The sequence below is a fragment of the Trichoplusia ni genome, chromosome 5 (assembly GCF_003590095.1).
Source record: "Trichoplusia ni isolate ovarian cell line Hi5 chromosome 5, tn1, whole genome shotgun sequence".
Taxonomy (NCBI): Eukaryota; Metazoa; Arthropoda; class Insecta; order Lepidoptera; family Noctuidae; genus Trichoplusia; species Trichoplusia ni.
Genome location: NC_039482.1, coordinates 17,198,318 through 17,216,935, shown reverse-complemented (window position 1 = coordinate 17,216,935; position 18,618 = coordinate 17,198,318). Strand labels below are relative to the sequence as shown.

The window sequence follows — 18,618 nt, the reverse complement described above, 5'->3', positions numbered from 1 at the left end:
TCAACAAAATGACGGGAGTCTCTCACGTAGCTACTCGTTTTGCCGGTGTGTGGCTGTAATAGTGTAGCCAGGTGACGCGACAGTTTGTAGGTCGGTGCGTCTATCTGGCTAACTATAGGTCGTAGGGGCCAATTTGATTTATGTATTTTTGGCAAACCATAAATTTTGGGTGGTGTCGGATTGAGTGGACGTAGTTGTGTTGTACCAGTAGATGAGGTCATACAAATAATCACAACCCTTTTAGGCGGAACTACACTACCTACTGGCTACGTTGAGAGTATCACGTATTGTCTCAAAAGTGGATATTTCCTGTGGCGAGGGGACTTTTACCTCCAAATTGACGGAGTGGCTATGGGCTCACCACTGGCGCCCGTTGTGGCTAACATTTTTATGGAGTGGTTCGAGGAAAAAGCACTAGAGTCTGCAAACGTGAAACCGCGATACTGGTGGCGATATGTAGACGATATTTTTGCTGTCGTCGCCCGGGACTCATTGAAGGACCTGACGTCACACCTAAATCGGGTGCACGCGAAGATAGAGGTCACCATAGAGGAGGAAAAAGAAGGAAAGTTACCGTTCCTGGACGTACTGGTCATTCGAGAGCCGAACGGACGGGTGACTCATACCGTATACCGGAAGCCAACGCACACAGACCGGTACCTACGGGCCGACTCTCATCACCACCCCTCACACCTATCTTCGGTGCCTCGTACGCTGCTGAACCGAGCACTCGCTCTATGCGACCATGATTACGTCAATGCGGAACTGAGGCATGTACGTGACGTATTAGAGCGCAACGGATATCAGTGGCGCAAGTGTAGACGTCTCCTGGGATCTGCGGGTGAAGCTCGTAAGCGTCCGGCGGAGGCTGAGCGGACTCCTGCGTACTTACCGTACGTGCAGGGTGTCACAGACAAGATAGGTCGCTTGTTACGCCGGAGATATAGCATCAAGACGATCTATCGGCCGCCCGGACAACTGCGACAGATGATCCGCTCTCCCAAGGACAAGGATCCTTTAGACTTCCCGGGAGTATACAAAATACCGTGCGATTGCGGCCTGAGCTACATTGGGGAAACCCGGCGTAATGTAGCAACCAGACTGGGCGAACACATACGCAGCATGAAGAACATGGACACCGACAAGTCGGCAGTGGCAGAACATGTGTGTAATGCGGGGACGGCACACTTCATACGTTTTGACAAAGCCTCCGTACTAGCGAAGGAGAAATACTTCGTGCCGCGAAAAGTACGGGAGGCTATAGAAATCAGCCGTCACCCGAATTTCAACAGAGACCGTGGATGGACACTGCCGGCAGCGTGGAAACCAGCACTGAATGCTGCGTTATGTCATATGAAGCCAAGCCTGGAGAGCGACGCGGTCAGCATAGTATGCACTGACTCAGCCAGTACGGGAGCACGGACGATGCCAATGACGACAGCAGACCCCCCACCCGCGCCACCGGCGTCGCCGGCCCCACCGCCGCTCACGGCGCGGGCGCGGCGCTACGCAGCGAGATGCGCGGCCGCTGACGTCAGTTCGACTCGCGATCCCGCCGCGTCTGCTCATGATTAAGGACTCCGGTTGGGTCCGAAACTAGTCGGGCTACCCCGATAAATACGCGTGAGTAAACCGTTACATCATTTAATAATGACTTAATATATGTTTTTTTCTTAATTTTTTCCTTTCATCTAAATAAATACTGAACAGAAGTATTTTATGCCTTTTTTTGATATCTTCTCGTATGCCTAGTATTTTATCAAGTCAAATAGTGAATAACTTCCAATTATATTAGATTTAGGTCATAGTAATAATGTCTGGTTTTTGTAAAACAAAACATTCTAATCCAATTCATATTTCGTCAAAGTTTTCAACAAAAACCATTATCATTCTGGTTCAACCGCTGGTGAAAAATATACAGCAAATCTTTTAACAATAGGTTGTTAAGTAAAAGATAATGCCAAAGAGTCTGTTTCGCGCTACAGGAGCCCAATAGAGGGTCTGCTTAATGGCGCGTGAGTAACGCGTCAGCTTCACTTCATTTATTATAATAATCTTTTAAGTTTAGCAAGGAAATGTTAGCTGTGATATTTAAAGCTCATGTAACTTAGTTTTAGATTCTTTCTAGCACTTATCACTTCTTTTATGAATTACTGTTATATTCTCAGACCCAATACGCACAATTTTTGAGAATCGGTTGAGCCGTTTCGGATGTTTTCAATTTCGTACACCGTGACATGAGAATTTTATATAATAGAGATAATCGCTAAAACATCCTCCTCCTTTTAAAACTATTGCATTTTGGAGAAGTGAGAAGGTGCAGAGCGTCCTGTCTACTTACCAGATATCTAAGTTGAAGAGGTGCTAATTGGTCCCAGGAAACATTGTGCTGGAAAATGTTGTGCGCAATGAAAAGAGTAATTAAATAAAGATAATATTAAACTTTCACGTTACGTTTTGCTTAGCCTCAAACGAAGGCAAACTTATATTATAAGGACTGGATTATTGATAAACCTCCTTCAATATTTCTAAACGCGTACATAATATACTTAAGCTACACCAAGATAAAGAATAAAAAATCGTGCACATTGCACAACCATTTGTCCTGGGCGAGAATCGAACATACGGTCTTGTATTCGCAGTCAGGGCCATTAACCATTAGACCAACAGGTCAGTCATAAGCATTAGAAATGTAATAAAAACACCCAAAATCAAATGAGTTTATATTATTAACACACCTAACACAACAGAATTTTTCTTCAAGTTTTCAATTTGGAACCGAATGTCAACTAAAAAGTTTAGTAAATCTTGACCTCTATTCGACATTGCAGGTACCTACACTGCGAGCCAAGTCATCTCCCTTCCGAGAGTATACCTTGGAGTGCAGGAGACATTGACCCTCTACTGCAGTGCATTGTGACGTAGTACAGCGTAGTCAAACGGTAAAAGGTCAACGGTAACGTTACGTAACGAATACTAGATGATATAAGCTTGAGACTTGGAGTTTCTGAGTTAGTGTTTTTGGTATTAAATTTAAATTTGTAGATTAAGGATCGGGGCAGTTTATGTTATTTTTTACCCGACTATGCCAGAAGGAGGTAATGATAATGTTTTCCATGCGTATGAAAAAAATGCTTCATGATTTGTATTTTTATTCATTATTGATAATAATAGGGTATTTGACTAAATCTAATTTTATGAATCTCTATAATCCTCCAAACAAATTTACAAAAAAATTAAGGAAGATAAAAAAACACTAGTTTTGTAGTGGGGGCTAAAACATTACTTAATAGTAAAAAGCGTACTGGTAAGTGACGTCACACGAGATTTTAAATTACTGCATCCCCTTTATTTTTTTGTTTACGACATAAAAGAAAATCTTTAATTCTTGTACCTCTACGACAAAAAAAAACTTACGTAAGCAAACAATATTTTATTTTCCAATAACACAAGGTTCTATAAGTACTTATAAGGGTGACATAACCGACTAAGGTCATTACCCTGCCTTTTCGGAATACCTAGCACTAACGACTGGTCCTCCAGGCATTACATTATAGGTGAACTCCAAACGCCTACGGACCCCGATAACATTCCTATTCAGTAAACGTGGCTATGAGTATATCAACTGTAGTCCGTAGGCCTGTGTAGGTTACATTAGGGATCATTTGGAGGCTTTTGACTTAAGTTGTATGAGGTCTAGGACTATTTAAATGTTCGGAAAAGTGTAGGAACTTAAGGTAGTTTGAAGACTGGTATGTATGAAAGTGGAAATTGAGATTAATTCAGTTTATAGAGTCTTTGAACTTATTCATAGACTTGAATGAAATCACAATTAGAATAATCTTTAGGGTATCGGGTACGACGATGAAAAAAAAATCAAAATCCATTTATTCAAAGTTGCACTTGTCTTATTGAATGTCAAAGTAACAAAGAGCTCCCCGTATCGCCCACCCTTCAGAAAAAAATTCGATTATTATAGATAGAAACTGACACCTGTAGTGAAAGTTTTAAACATTTTTATTTAAATTAGACTATCATCAGGATCATCATATCAAAATACCAAATTACCATTTGTCATGTTTTTTCTTCCCAAATAATACTACAAGTGGAAACTCTTGGAGAAAATGCTGTATCTCAACATATTTTACAGCCAATCTTTAAACACTGCTCCAAGTATGTCTAAAATTAAATCTCCGCCACATCCTGTGCTCAATCACTGTGAATATTTTCACTACATTTGGCCTCAGCAAGGCCTGTCTCAAACACGGCCTACTTTTAAGAATTGCAGGTAAATACCGGCTTAACTAATGTCGTGTAAGCCGAAGGGCGCAATGGTTTGAACTAATAGGCTTACAAAATCTATAGTTTAGTGTCGACGAGAATTTTGATACAGACGTTTTTGTGAAGGTGAACATTTTGGAGAAAATATGGGTTTTTATGTGTAATCGAGTAAAAATCGATGCGATTTGGTATTTTTTGTTATGTTTTGATTCTGAAACAATTGCTTTTGTATAGAAGTAGTATTTTTAAAGTGTGTGTGATAGAATCGATCTAAGGTTATTTATCAAGATAAAAAACTAAATTCTATACATCTGAGAGAGGTCGTCTTCATTATCTAGGCAACATTTAAAAAAATACTAGACCTTTTATTAAAATTTGGTTTTGACGAAATTTAAAATTTGTCTGCTTACTTTAATTTCCAACCATTGGTGGTAAATTTCCCTACACTGAATATTTTTTTTTACTTTCAAACCTAAATCTCATTTCCATACGAGAATATGCAAATTAGTACCTCAATAAAAGACCGTAAAACAGGCTTAATTACTCAAACACTCATACTATGTCCAAACGATTCAAACAGCTAGCCGACTGAAACACAAGTCGGAAAAAACGCATTTCATTTTCTTTTGAATCTCGCTGGGAACGTGTTCTAATGAAAAAGGCATTTTACCCTTTTAATCTTTTTTTAAACCACATTAACATAATGAAAGCTTTTTTAACCGGTTTGAATTGGGATTTTTATCTTTTCAACTGGTTCTCGAAATAGTACTTTTTGTTACCCTTCGTTTTCGTTAAGAATTATTGAAATTGACATTTTAGGGTCAAATGGAAAATTCGATTTGTGGTTTAATAGTAATATTTACAGTCAGCGCCAAAAGTCGATGAACAGAATCAACTTTACAAAACACCTATTCACAATAAAATGCCATAAGTTATAGTCGCAACTAGGAAACAAAATTTTTTTTTTTAATTATTTATTTAATAAGTTTTCACGTATTATTAACTCTTTTTAGTTACTGTTTCTCAGAAACGAATTCTAGCCAGCTTGATTTTAAGTACATATTTGAAAGCCTTTCTTTTTGCTTAACATTTAAAATTAAAAAAAAATTGTAACAAGCCAGCATTAATCCTTTTTGCTGCCAAGTTCGTTGACTTGAAACCACTTAACTCTATTATAACATGATAGACTGGCGTAACAAATTCTTGATCTTATTTGAAAATCGCTTGTTAAGGTCAATGCTTAAGCCTCTGTCACAAAGTCACCTTTACCAGCACCTCATTTTGCATTCAAATTTAAACTGCTGCTTGACTTATGCGCTTACGGAAGACTGGAGCAGGACAGGTAGCTTTGTGGAAGCAAGACAACATCCATAAAGAAAAGCGATTTTTTGAACCGATGAAAATCCTCATGGACTTCCTTCTTCCTGGGAAAGACGAAGATTTGCGCTGGACTGTTACCGGCTAAAACCACTGGAATGCTTCTCCGTTTCTTTTAGTCAAGAACCAAGCGGGAATACTTTCGCGGACTATCGTAAAAACATTTACTTGTACTTACAGTAAAGACATACATATCAGCAGTCTTACTGTTGTATATTGGCCACAAGCACCAATGTCTAACACTACCTTTTAAACTAAGACATGCGGAAACGAAACACCGCTCTTCACCAATTTGTGCGCTGTCTCCCTTTGATATGGCTGTGTATTGTAGCTTATAACCTCATAGTAAATAGCTGCATGGTAAAGGGTCTGTTTGATGAATGAAGGAACATGTCATATCAGCGGTATCCCCGACCACACATTAGGCAGGCTTTACGATGTTCACCGCGCGGTATGGTAATGTTCGCAATTGTGGCTTGAATAAATCAAAGAAGGTTTTAGTGCGGTGTTAGGGCTTCATGCTGGTTTTAGTTTGTAGGGAGATATTGTAGGTAAGGGGTTGAAGTTTATTTAAATTATTGTAGGTAATTTTTATTTTGTTTTTAAAATGACAAAATTCCCTGGTGGTATGTGCGATGCATGATAAACAAAAGTTAAGAAGAACGTGTAACTGAAGATTTTGAATTCGCCAAAAAAAATCATGGAAAAAGCAAAGTTAACATGTGAATGTATTCAAAATTGAACAAATTAAATGAATTAATTGAATTGAAGGGCATTGCTTTTGTAATTTTCTGAAGGAAGACCAGTGCAATGTTTATATTTTTCACTAAAAATCATTAAGTGATTAAATACAACTAATCAGAACCAAACACAATAACAATAAATAAATCACTAGAAAAACAAAAAAAAAAACAAATCAAATCGCGAAAAAATTAAAAAAAGGAATCCACAACAAATTGCATTATAATGGAGGTGGTTCATAAACCGGCCAATGAGCGTTTGAAAATCAGCTGTTAAGAAAATCGCGTGCTGCCGCAGTGCGACGTCGATCGATACCGGCCGCGGCCGCTAGCACGCACCCGCCATTACGGACGGACGGATACGGGCACCTCCGTAAATCGGTCGGGTTATATGCCTCAGATTATACAAGAGATCTGCGAAAGCTTGGCTTATCGCTTCAATATAGATTGGGGAAGACGGCTTTTGTTTTATTTATTGGTGTTTACTTAATAGATAGTTGTTTATTGTTTGGTTATTTGATTCTCGGTTATTTTGTGTTTTACGTAGTCTAGGTTTATTACTAATATATTATAGGTACTGCAAAAACTACATGGTGATTTATTTATGTCTTTGAAAATCTCACTTTTATTTATTATCTCATAAAGCAGTGAATAGATTGCGAAAGTCAGAAACAGGCTTTTGCTGATTTTACCTTCTAGATCTCGGAGTTTAACTTAATGTTGCTTATATTTCCTACCGCAGAGTAAGACATAAATTATGTATAAGCCACTACAAAACTTTTTCTGCATTAAGTTTCATGTCTCAGTAAAAATAAAGGAAGTTGTTTCTATCTTTGAAGTTTTATTTTAAAATCAGCAACATAATTCAGACTACTCATATCTCACCAATATATTACCTGCATTTTTATCCACTGCGGTATCAAACTCGCTGTATGTGACTCAACTTACATTAAAACTTATGTCATATCCACTTCATTTCTATAATCCATGGTAAATTCAAATTCGAAGGCGCTTGGAACGGCGACTTGGATCGCTATAAGTTAATTGGGTTCTTTATATGAGAACGATTGTTTTGAGTCCGTCTTTAATGTAAGTTATATTCCTTTTGTAGTATAAAACTGTGGAATGCTGTAATCGAAATTCTGGGTTGAACTTGGTTTACAATTAAGACTTGAGGTTTTTGTTATGGTTCTTTTTGATTTTGGTGTTTTTGGCCCAGAAGAGGGAATAAAAGTATTTGATGTAGGTATATTGATGACATTAATATCAAACCTTCGTGAAGGGAAAATTTCTTAAAAAAGGCCACTTCTTAAATGTATAGCAAAGATCACAACGCTTTATATATTACTATGTTTATAGTTATTTTAGCAAGCTGCTACAAATGTTCCCACGGGAATATTAAATCGGGATAATACCTTTCCTATGTGTTAATTTAAGTTTCAATCATTAAATATAGTAGGTATGTATCAAAATTTGTTCAAATATTTCAAAGGTTTTTAGGTGAAAGAGTGACAAAAATCCGTTCAAACTTAAAAACTTTCACGTTTATAATATCAAGGACTAGTAGGATAGAAAATACAATTTTTTTACAATAATTGACCCTACAATCAGCGCTTCCATGATTCGGTATTTTCATTTAGGCTCAAATCTACTGATTACTTCTAGAGTACCACAGGGTACATTCCTTTTGGAAAATGTTCCGAACTCATTGGTTAAAGAAACTATTTGTATTCACTTTGAGGAGTTTCTTTCTTTACTTTTTGTGTCGGTTTGCGGTTTGTTTGTCCTACCTTGAACTGTGTACAAATAGCGAAAGAATAGTTCTATTAGAATAGTTTAAGGCTAAGGTATCTTGATAGTAACTATCGTGAGAATGATTCATTATTAAATGATACAAAGGTTTCCTCACGCGTATTTATCGGGATTGCCGGACTAGCTTCCCGTTCGACTCATGACCCCACCGCGTCTGCTCATGATTAAGGGTTCCGGTTGATTCCGAAACTAGTCGGGCAATCGTGATAAATACGCGTGAGTAAACCTTTGCATCCTTTAATAACAAATGAGGTATGTAATTATATTATTGGTGTCAATCTTGTCTCAATCGAGTCCATTTTTCTGATGGAAAATCATCAAATGACTCCTTTACGCTTTGGGTTGAGCGGAAGGGAGTGTCAGACTTTTACTGACTGAAACCCACCCATGTTTCTTCCTTAATACTTCGTGTACCGGGGCCGCAGTAACCCAGGCATAAGCCCTAATGGGCTCTACTGAGCTATGCCCATCCAGCCCTCTTCGATATCAGTTTCTAATTCAAACGATTTAATCCAAATGCTGAATATGATCTCTCAAACAAATACAAGTTATAATTGAATGCTGAGTAACGGCGACTATTTGCGAGAACAGACAATGGTTTGCCGCAGCGATTTAGAAATGGCGCGCACGTTTGGTAACTATTTAATTAAGGAATTAAATTGTTTAAGTGTGTTTTTAAAATAGGATTTATAGCGCGTTTATAAATACATTGTTTTTTCCACGTTTTTATAAACTCACTTTCTTGATTGTTTGTTTGTCAAAATTTGACATTTCAAAACGTGGGTAATTAGATTTTTTAAATCTATTAATTTTAATGTATCAAGGTAATAGAACTGGGGATCTTACACCACTACATAATGAAATATTTGAGCTAGTAGAAAGAGAGATGAAACGAGATGCGGTGTGTTGGTATTGTTTTCCACAACCGCAATAAAGCAACTATAGCATGTCTCTTCTTGTTGTCTCTCGTAGATGGAAGAAGATTTTTTTCTACTGCATCTATTTACTAGTGGTAGATGGTTTTCGTTAGTCATTATTGTTGATAATGGTTTATAAGAGTCGCAACGGGCTTCTGTTAGTTGCAGGCTTGTGAAATTAAAAACCGCTATAAAATACTATTACCGCGTAGGAAGCGGTGAGGGGTGGGCAAAACTGGGTGCTGTCAAATGTAATCTGACCCTCAAAGATTGCTACTTAGTAGCCTAATTTGAATAAATGACTTGATTTTGTTTAGACTACTCTGAGCGTAACTTATACATTGTTTCTTAAACACCTACCGCATAGGTGTTGATCTGTAGTATAGCGCACTATAATTAACATTTCGCATATCATATTATGTTATGCCTGCAGTAAAGTAAATTACCCACACATAGTTGTTATTTAAAATACTCGCAAGTTAAAATCACTCGCGAAAATCTCCACATTAGCATGGCCGCTCATGCATAACTTGTTTAATTATCTCCCGGGCACAGTTTTAAAAGAGAAACAGTTAATCCAATGAAAATATGCGATTCTTTATCAGCAGCCATTAATCATTTTGTGTGACATAACGCTTGTTTATCGAATAATCATCATCATCATCATCATCAGCCTATCGAAGTCCACTGCTGGACATAGGCCTCTCCAAGTGCACGCCACTGAGATCGATTTTCGGCTTCTCGCATCCAGCTCCTGCCAGCCGTCTTGCGCAAGTCATCACTCCACCGTGCCTGAGGACGTCCTACACTACGTTTGCCGAGGCGTGGTCTCCACTCTAGAACTATCGAATAATAAATTGACTTTATTGAATTTCATTTTATTTTGATATTTTAATTAACTTTTGTTTGTTAACGAGAGTGGCGAGAAACATGGCGGCTGTTTTTTCGGGTTCGAGTAACCGAATTTGAAAGGATGTTAATGTTGATTATGTTGTTTGGAAGATATTTATAATTTGTGTTAGAGAAAAAAAGAGAATTTTGGGAAATTTTAATTTGTGTAACAGAAGCGAATTTTCTTAGCAACCTGACACGAAATATTTTCAGGAGTAGGTAGCAAGGAGTTTAGAATTACTTTGAAAAAGGGATGAAGTTTATTGATTCAAAATTCACACACAACAATTCAAATAATACTTAAAAAGAAACTTGTACAGTCGTACAAACTTACAAGTATTTCTAACATTACCGAGACAATTTAAAAACGTCGGGCGTCTCAAAGGAGTCTTTACTCCGACTTGTGAATTTTCACAACTTGATGTTACATCTGAATGTTGGAATATTAGAAATGTGAGAACATGTACAACGTTCAAAAGACTGTTTTTATTGCAATTGTATGTTAGTTGCAAATAAATAGAGTGTTTAAATAATAATAAGGTCATGTGGTGAGGAAGGTGTTGAGTGTTAATGTAGGAGAAGAGTGGATCGATGGATAGTGTAAAAGACGATATGGCTTCAAATAGTGTTTCTTATGAGGTGACGTCACATAGAAAGGTATGGAAGAAGAACACATGTTGCACCGACCACAAATAATAATAGGGATGATGGTGATGAATGCCCTTAATCATACAGTTTTCTAAAGTGTAAATTGACGATCTTTATAAAAGCGAATCAATTACTTAAATATATTAAGCTTACTATACCAACCAGATTTACCGATGACCTAAAAAGGATAGCTGGCTGGGACTGGAATCGGAGGGTGAAGGACTGGGTGTTGTGGTTGAACTTGGGGAAGGCCTACGTCCAGCAATGACCCTCGATATTCTGAATTGATAGATAGGTACCAACTTGTCATCAACTGATGCTTTATTTGGGAAGATCATTTTTTTTTCAGAAAAGAGTTTAGCTTTCATATAGAGGAAGAAAAAGAAGGAGATAGAATGATATGCAAAATAATGGGCAAGAGTAAGAGGTGAATACCAGAAGAGATATGCAGCAAATAGTGCAAGCGACCAACGCTATACACGACCCATTTATAATGATTTAGTGTGTGCTGAAACAGATCCAAATAAATTGCCTAACTAGTTGGCCTAGAAATGGAATTTGGGATTTGGCCTAAATCGGTATGTGACCAGGCTATTACTATCAGCCTAACACCCTTAGAGACAATCTTAAAAGGCTACTCGCGATCCCGCCGCGTCAGCTTATGATTAAGGACTCCGGTTGGGTCCGAAACTAGCCGGGCACCCCCGAGTTGCATCATTTAATAATCTTAAAAGGCTTTTACTCATTATGACTATGTCATCGTGACTGGGTAAGCCTGTATAAAAAAAAAGTCTTTTTTTAACTAATTAATAGAATCGAAAAAAATAAGTATTACTTGTTGTAACTTTATCATAATAATTAGAAAATGTTGTCTAAAATAGGTGTCAGTACAAAGTGAAGTGTTAAAAACATTTTTGGTACGAACAGCACACAGTTAATTCTCGACTACAAGTTCTAAATAACTGTTCTGTACGCGTTGACCCGTTAGTGTCTCCCTATATTGCCACTACTATTGGTAGTAAACTCACGTAAAGAACTCGATCCTTTCACACTGTTTTTTGTTTATTACGGAGTAAAAGTGAATGATTGATACTGGTACCATATATAATTTCTTCTTCTTTCGTTCTTAACCTAGTCATTAGTTTTACTTAGTCGCTTAATGCGAAGTTTAAGTAATTAGAAAATTGGTTGGGGCACTGCCGTGCCACCAGATCAGTTGCACATATAGTCGAGTTGTAGAACATCTAGAAAAACCTCTATAATTATAATGAAAAACTTCAACACAGTGCATTTGAAAACTCACTCACTCATTTCACTTCTATGACTTAATATCGAGTTAAACAATTAGTAGTGCTCGTGTCAAGTGTTTGCGACGATAATAGTTTCTCGGAGAGATATTTTTTGCTGTGACGTGTCACTGACAGGATTAGGCGTAGGACGTAAGGGCGCGCTGGGCGGGACTAAGTGACTGTCAGACACTGGAATAATGTTGACTTTTTGTAGCTCGCCTGGTTAAAGCCTTTTTGGAATAGAAAATGATTTTGTGGTACGTGTAAGTTACCATTATTTATAGTTGTCATTGGCTTATAATGTTTTTTTTTTGGTCGCTGGTAGTTTAACAAGACATGGTTATACATGTATGATGTGTATTTTTAATAATTTGTACAGAGATTTCTGAACTTTTATTTAAAATGCTTTTTTATAAGAATAAACTTGGAATACTTTGAAACACTATATTTAGCTAGAGAACTATAAAGAAGAGAATAAACAAACATTATACATATAATAACCTATTTAAGATATTAAAAAATATTTATGTTTATTTTTTTAATTTCCTTAATGAATTTGACATTAACTTATACTCAATGCAAACTTTTAATTCCTAAGGTCTTATTGTTGAAATTCGTCTGGATGTTCAAAAATAATCCGGTTAACAATAAAGTTATTCTTTATTCTTAAAAGGCCTTCCATATAGTCCTTTATCTTAAGTAACTTCACGAATAACCTTTTTCACGACAAATTCACGCAGAGAACCTGTACCTCCGTGGACGTATGTCTCTTGCACGTCACATTATTTTTTCATTACTAGAGTACATTGAGAAAGGTGGCAATGATTTTGTAACAGAGTGTACCTACTGACCTACAGCTGTCATGTTACTGACAATGATTTTTTTATTAAGAGTAATGTATCTTCTTTTGTTATTATAGTTAATTTGTTAATCATTTTGATGGTTGTGAAGTGTAATTGGTTAGTAGTCACCTTCCAAACATGGAACGAGGCCTATGCACGGCAATAGGATTGATGATTCAGTAAAAATATTTTTAGTCCATAAAATAAGAAGTTATTTAAAAAAATCCTTAATACGTATTTATGCCTGTTCTAAGTTGGTTTTCCTGTGTAAGGAACTGATAATGCCCGCGACTTCGTCCCCGTGGGTAGAAGATATAAGTTATAATTTATACCTGCCCTGCATTTTTCATATTTTCCATTGTATCTTAGCTCCTATTAGTCGCAGCGTGATGGTTTATAGTCTAAAGCCTTCCTCGATGAATGGTCTATTCAACACAAAAATAATTTTTCAATTTGGACCAGTAGTTCCTGAGACTAGCACGTTCAAACAAACAAACTCTTCAACTTTATATATTAGTATATAGATATAGATTGAGGCTTAATACCTATTTTTTCCTTTAAATCCCAAAGCTACATACTACCTATACACCCTTTTTTTAAAGTAAACACTGACCCAAATATCGACCGCTAAAAAGTCATCGAACTGAGGGATGACTTATCAAAATATTGCTACACAATCTCCGCACTGTTTATAGGTCAAAATAACAGATGAAGGCTGGCTGTTAGCCAAAACCCCCGGTTCAGACCGAGCTATGTGAAGATAAGTAAACTGGTCAGTAAATAAATATTTATAATGCTATTCGTCTCTTTGTCACGTGACTTACTGTTGGACCGAATGCTGAGGCATCAGTCAATTTTATGTTATTGGTAAGTGACATGATATCTCAGTTATTTTATCTCCGACGCAAAAAGAGGGGTGCTGTAAGTTTGAAATGTATGTCTGTCTGTGGCATCTTGGCTCCCGAACGGATATCGCTCAGATTTCAATTTATTTTGTTTTGTAGTAATTAAAAATTATTTGTCTAGCGGGTTACTGAAGGGGGTTTCTATGTTTTATTATAGACTGTTAATTAGAGACATTAAAAACTGTTAGGACTTTTGGAATAAAATGCAGATGCAGAGTTAACACACAATGGATTTTTATTTAGATGAAGATTTACAAACGCCCGACGTCCACCATGACCGATTGCAGAGAGAGAGTTGCCAGTGTAACAAAACAAAAAAACATCTATATATCAAACATAAGTGTTGCCTCACATAATAGGTTGCTACAGCATATTTAACACACCCCCTCAACACTTAATTTTTGATTGATTAACCTGCTTAAACTAATATATCTAACTTTACCTTTATGTCTAGCAACTCTAGCATAACAACATCAAAGATAACTACCCCTTTATAACACAGTGGACACACTTGCCTTAACAACATAATACACATCCAGCCCCTTAACAAAATCAGTAAAAATTAAAACAAATTCAGAAGCAACACTAGTAAAATATCACCCCCTTAATGGAAAACTTATTTTAAAATCTTACTTCTAAGTTTTACATACAACTGTCCACCTAATGCTTTAGTAAACATATCTCCAAGATTATCAGAACTACTAACATAGGATAGACTTACACAACCGTCATTAATTTTCTCTATGATAAAATGATATTTTACATCAATATGCTTAAGCCTCTTATTACTGAAATTGTTTTCTGCTATTTTGATTACACTCTGGTTATCCTCATTAATCTTTACTTCCAATTTAAATCCAAAATCTAATAATAAGTTTTTTAACAAGCATGACTCAACTATACCTAAACACAGTGCTACATATTCTGCCTCAGTTGATGACAAAGATACACATAATTGCTTTTTAGTACACCAAGATATTACACAATCAAATACTTTAAATATATATCCTGAAGTAGATTTTCTGTCTTTTGTGTCACCAGCCCAATCAGCATCAACATAACCCTCCAATTTATCATTACCATTACAACCATACACCAATGACAAATCTACTGTACCTTTCACATATCTCAATACACGCTGTAAACATTTTAATAGCAACATACTAGCACAGTGCTGATATCTACTTAAGAAACCAATCGCTACACACAAATCAGGCCTTGTAGCATTAGAAGCGTACAGCAAATTTCCAATTATCTGCCTACATTTCAATTCGATTTCTTTACTTTCAGATTTTTCCCTTCTTAACAATTCAAACTTAAAATTCTGATCAATAGGTATGTTACAAGCTTTGCAATCAGACATCCCATACTTTCTTAATACTTTTAACAAATAATCCTTCTGATTTATAACAGTCTTTCCATTTTCTACATCCTGCTCAATGCTAATACCTAAATAGTTACAAGCCATACCTAAATCTTTCATAGCAAAGTTCTTACACAATTTCTCCTTGAACTTTCTGATCTGTATGTCACTATCACTAAAATATAGCAAATCATCTACAAAAATTAGCACATAAATGGAATACTCCTTACAACATTTAAAATACAAACATGGATCATTTTTGGATTTTATGAAACCATCACTACACATAAAATCATTAAACTTTCTATTCCAGTACTTAGGACTTTTCTTCAATCCGTATATAGACTTATTTAATTTACCTATTCCTCCATTAGGTAGTTTCATGTACACAGGTTCATCAATGTCACCGTAAAGAAAGGCTCCTGTTACATCCATCTGGTATACTGGAAGTTTCTTTTTTACTGCTACAGCTAACAAAGTACGGAAAGAAGTCAAACTTGCAACGGGGGCATAAACTTCTGCACCATCCATATCAGTCTGCTCAAAACCCCTAGCAACTAATCGGGCCTTGTATTGAATTTCTTGGCTTGGATTTTCTTTTATCCTGTACACCCATTTACTGTTTATTACCTTTATTCCCTTTGGCACCATTGCTACTTCACTCCATGTATTATTTTCTTTCAATGTGGTAATTTCTCTGTTCATAGCTTCTATCCAATTTTCTTTGTCTTCACACTCCATGGCTTCCTTAAGGGTACTAGGTTCATTATGCATGCTTATAAAACCAACCTCATAATCATCAAACCAATTGGGTGCTTTTCTAGAGCGTGTTCTTCTACTATCATTTACTTCTTGAATTTCTTCATCCTCTATAATTTCCTCTTCTAGAAATTCCACTTCTTGCATGATATTGTCACTTTCCTCACAATCCTCAAATTCTTCATTTTCTTCAGTGTTCGACACAGACTGGTATTCTTCATTGTTCAAGTTTTCTTCTATATCTAAATATATACACTCTTCTTCCTGCTCTGCTTTTTCAGGTTTATCATGTTTCTTCACAAATGTAACATCTCTCACTACTTCCACTGCATTTTTCCTTGGAAAATAGATCCTAAACCCTTTTGTGTACTCTCCGTAACCTACAAAAATACCTTTTTCTCCTTTTGCATCAAATTTCCTCCTTTTTTCTTTTGGTATGTGCACAAAGACTTCACTGCCAAATGTATGTAAACCATTTACATCAAACTTTTTCCCTGACCATGACTCGTATGGTGTTTTTCCTTCTTCTTTGCTATGGTAAGTTCTATTTAGAGTGTACACAACTGTGTTAATCGCTTCAGCCCAGAATACTTTGTCCATTCTTTTTGCATGCAACAAAGTTCTTGCTCCTTCAACTAGAGTCCTCATATCTCTTTCAGCTTTCCCATTTTGCTCTGGACAATAAGGTACTGTAGTCTCATGTGTCACTCCATGCTCTGCCAATAAGGTTTTCATTTCTGCATTTACAAATTCTGTCCCATTATCACTGCGAAGTGTACAAACTGGATTATTTAATGTTTTTGCCCTCATAATAAATTCTTTAATCTTTTCAACAGTTTCCGACTTGTAAGTTAAGAAATAAATTGTCCTATAGTTTGAGAAATCATCCTTTAATAAAAGAAAGTACCTTGACCCTCCTATTGACTTTTCTTCTATTGGCCCACACAAATCAGCATGCACCAACTCACCTGTCTTACTTGTAGATCTTCTACTACTATCAAATGGTAATCTATGCTGTTTGCCTTGTACACAAGCTGTACATGTGTCAATTGGTGACTCACTAAAATCAATATTATTTTTCTTTAAAATTCGTTTCACTTCCGTAAAATTTTGATGTACTAACCTCTCATGCCATTCACTTAACTCAAGTTTAGCTACATTAGCCGCCAAAGATTCTGACTTAAAGTCCATTACATACAGCTTCGAACATGATTCCTTATTAGCAATAGCACACACTCTATTATCCTTGGAAAATACACACTGATCATTAGTCATACTCACTTGAAAACCATTGCATACCACACTACCTACAGAAAATAAATTAATCTTTAATTTAGGAACATGCAAAACATTGTTTATCGAGCAACTGACATATTCTTCACCATCAAATGCCATTAATTTTATTTTGCCTATACCTAGAGCATTTAGGTGTCGTCCATCACCTATCATCACAACCTTAGGAGTGGATAACCTTTCATATTCACAAAATAATTCCTTCTGATATGTCATATGGTGACTGGCACCGCTGTCTACCAACCATTTTTCATCTATTAAACGATCACTTGCGCTAACTGGCACTTTAGACACAAAAGCATTTTCAGTTTTCTTATTATTTTTAGTAGCTTTACATTTGTCCTTAAAATGACCTGGCTTTTGACAGTTAAAACACACATCTTTAAGCTTACAATCTTTCTTCAAATGACCTGACTTGTTACATAAAAAACATTTATAATTACCTTTGTTTTTACCTTTTTGACCTTTAGAAAACAATGCTACACTTTCGTCTACCTTACTGCTACTCTTATTATTTAGACGTTCCTCTTCAACCAAGAGCCGTGCCGTTAAATTATCAACAGTCTGTTTTTCTTCTGCACATGATTCCCACGCACTAACAAAGTGAGAATACTTCGGTGGAAGTGACATGATGATTTTCGACATAGCCATCCTGTCGGTTACCGCTTCTCCCAGTCGCCTCAAGATCTGCTGCTGTTCCTGCACCTTGGAAATAAAGTCCGCGACACTCATGTCATTTTCAAATTTTAGGGCAAAGAATCGCTGCTGTTGCAGCATCAGTGACGTTTCTCCACTTTTTTCATATATACTGTGCAGCCGGTTCCATACTTCATGCGCTGTTTGACAAGTAATTACTTGATGTAGAACTGGTTCCGCCAATCTTGTCACAATTGCACTCATCGCCTTCAAATCCTTGTCTGCCGACGCCTGCTCGGGCTCCGCTGACGCCTGACCGGGCTTCGCCGACACTTCATCTGGTTTTGTCGCTGCCGCTGCACTGCCATTACTGGGTTTGAGATTCGGATTCGTTACAACCTGGTATAATCCTTGTTCTCTCAAAATCACCGCCATCTGGAATCTCCAGACGCTCCAGTTCTTTGCTCCCTCCAGTCGTATTACGCCGAGCTTTTCCATCTTGATATTTCGTCTCGCAATAACAAAGCAAACCGAGTGACGCCAAAAATGCCGGCCGCCACCGCGTTCCTTCTTGCTTGTCGACACCCGACCAAGCTCCTTCCAGACGATTAATCCAAAGCCAATCTTCACCTAAATACGTTTACGGGCCTGGGCCCATAACCTGTTAGGACTTTTGGAATAAAATGCAGATGCAGAGTTAACACACAATGGATTTTTATTTAGATGAAGATTTACAAACGCCCGACGTCCACCATGACCGATTGCAGAGAGAGAGTTGCCAGTGTAACAAAACAAAAAAACATCTATATATCAAACATAAGTGTTGCCTCACATAATAGGTTGCTACAGCATATTTAACAAAAAC

General features: G+C 36.9%; 1 protein-coding gene across 1 annotated transcript; it reads left to right on the top strand.

Moving 5' to 3' along the window:
- Positions 1-351: 351 nt before the first annotated feature.
- On the top strand, positions 352-2,920 carry LOC113494083. The gene is made up of 2 exons (XM_026872229.1): positions 352-850; positions 2,832-2,920. The coding sequence occupies exons 1-2, from the start codon at positions 352-354 to the stop codon at positions 2,918-2,920; spliced, it is 588 nt and encodes a 195-aa protein (XP_026728030.1).
- Positions 2,921-18,618: the final 15,698 nt, after the last annotated feature.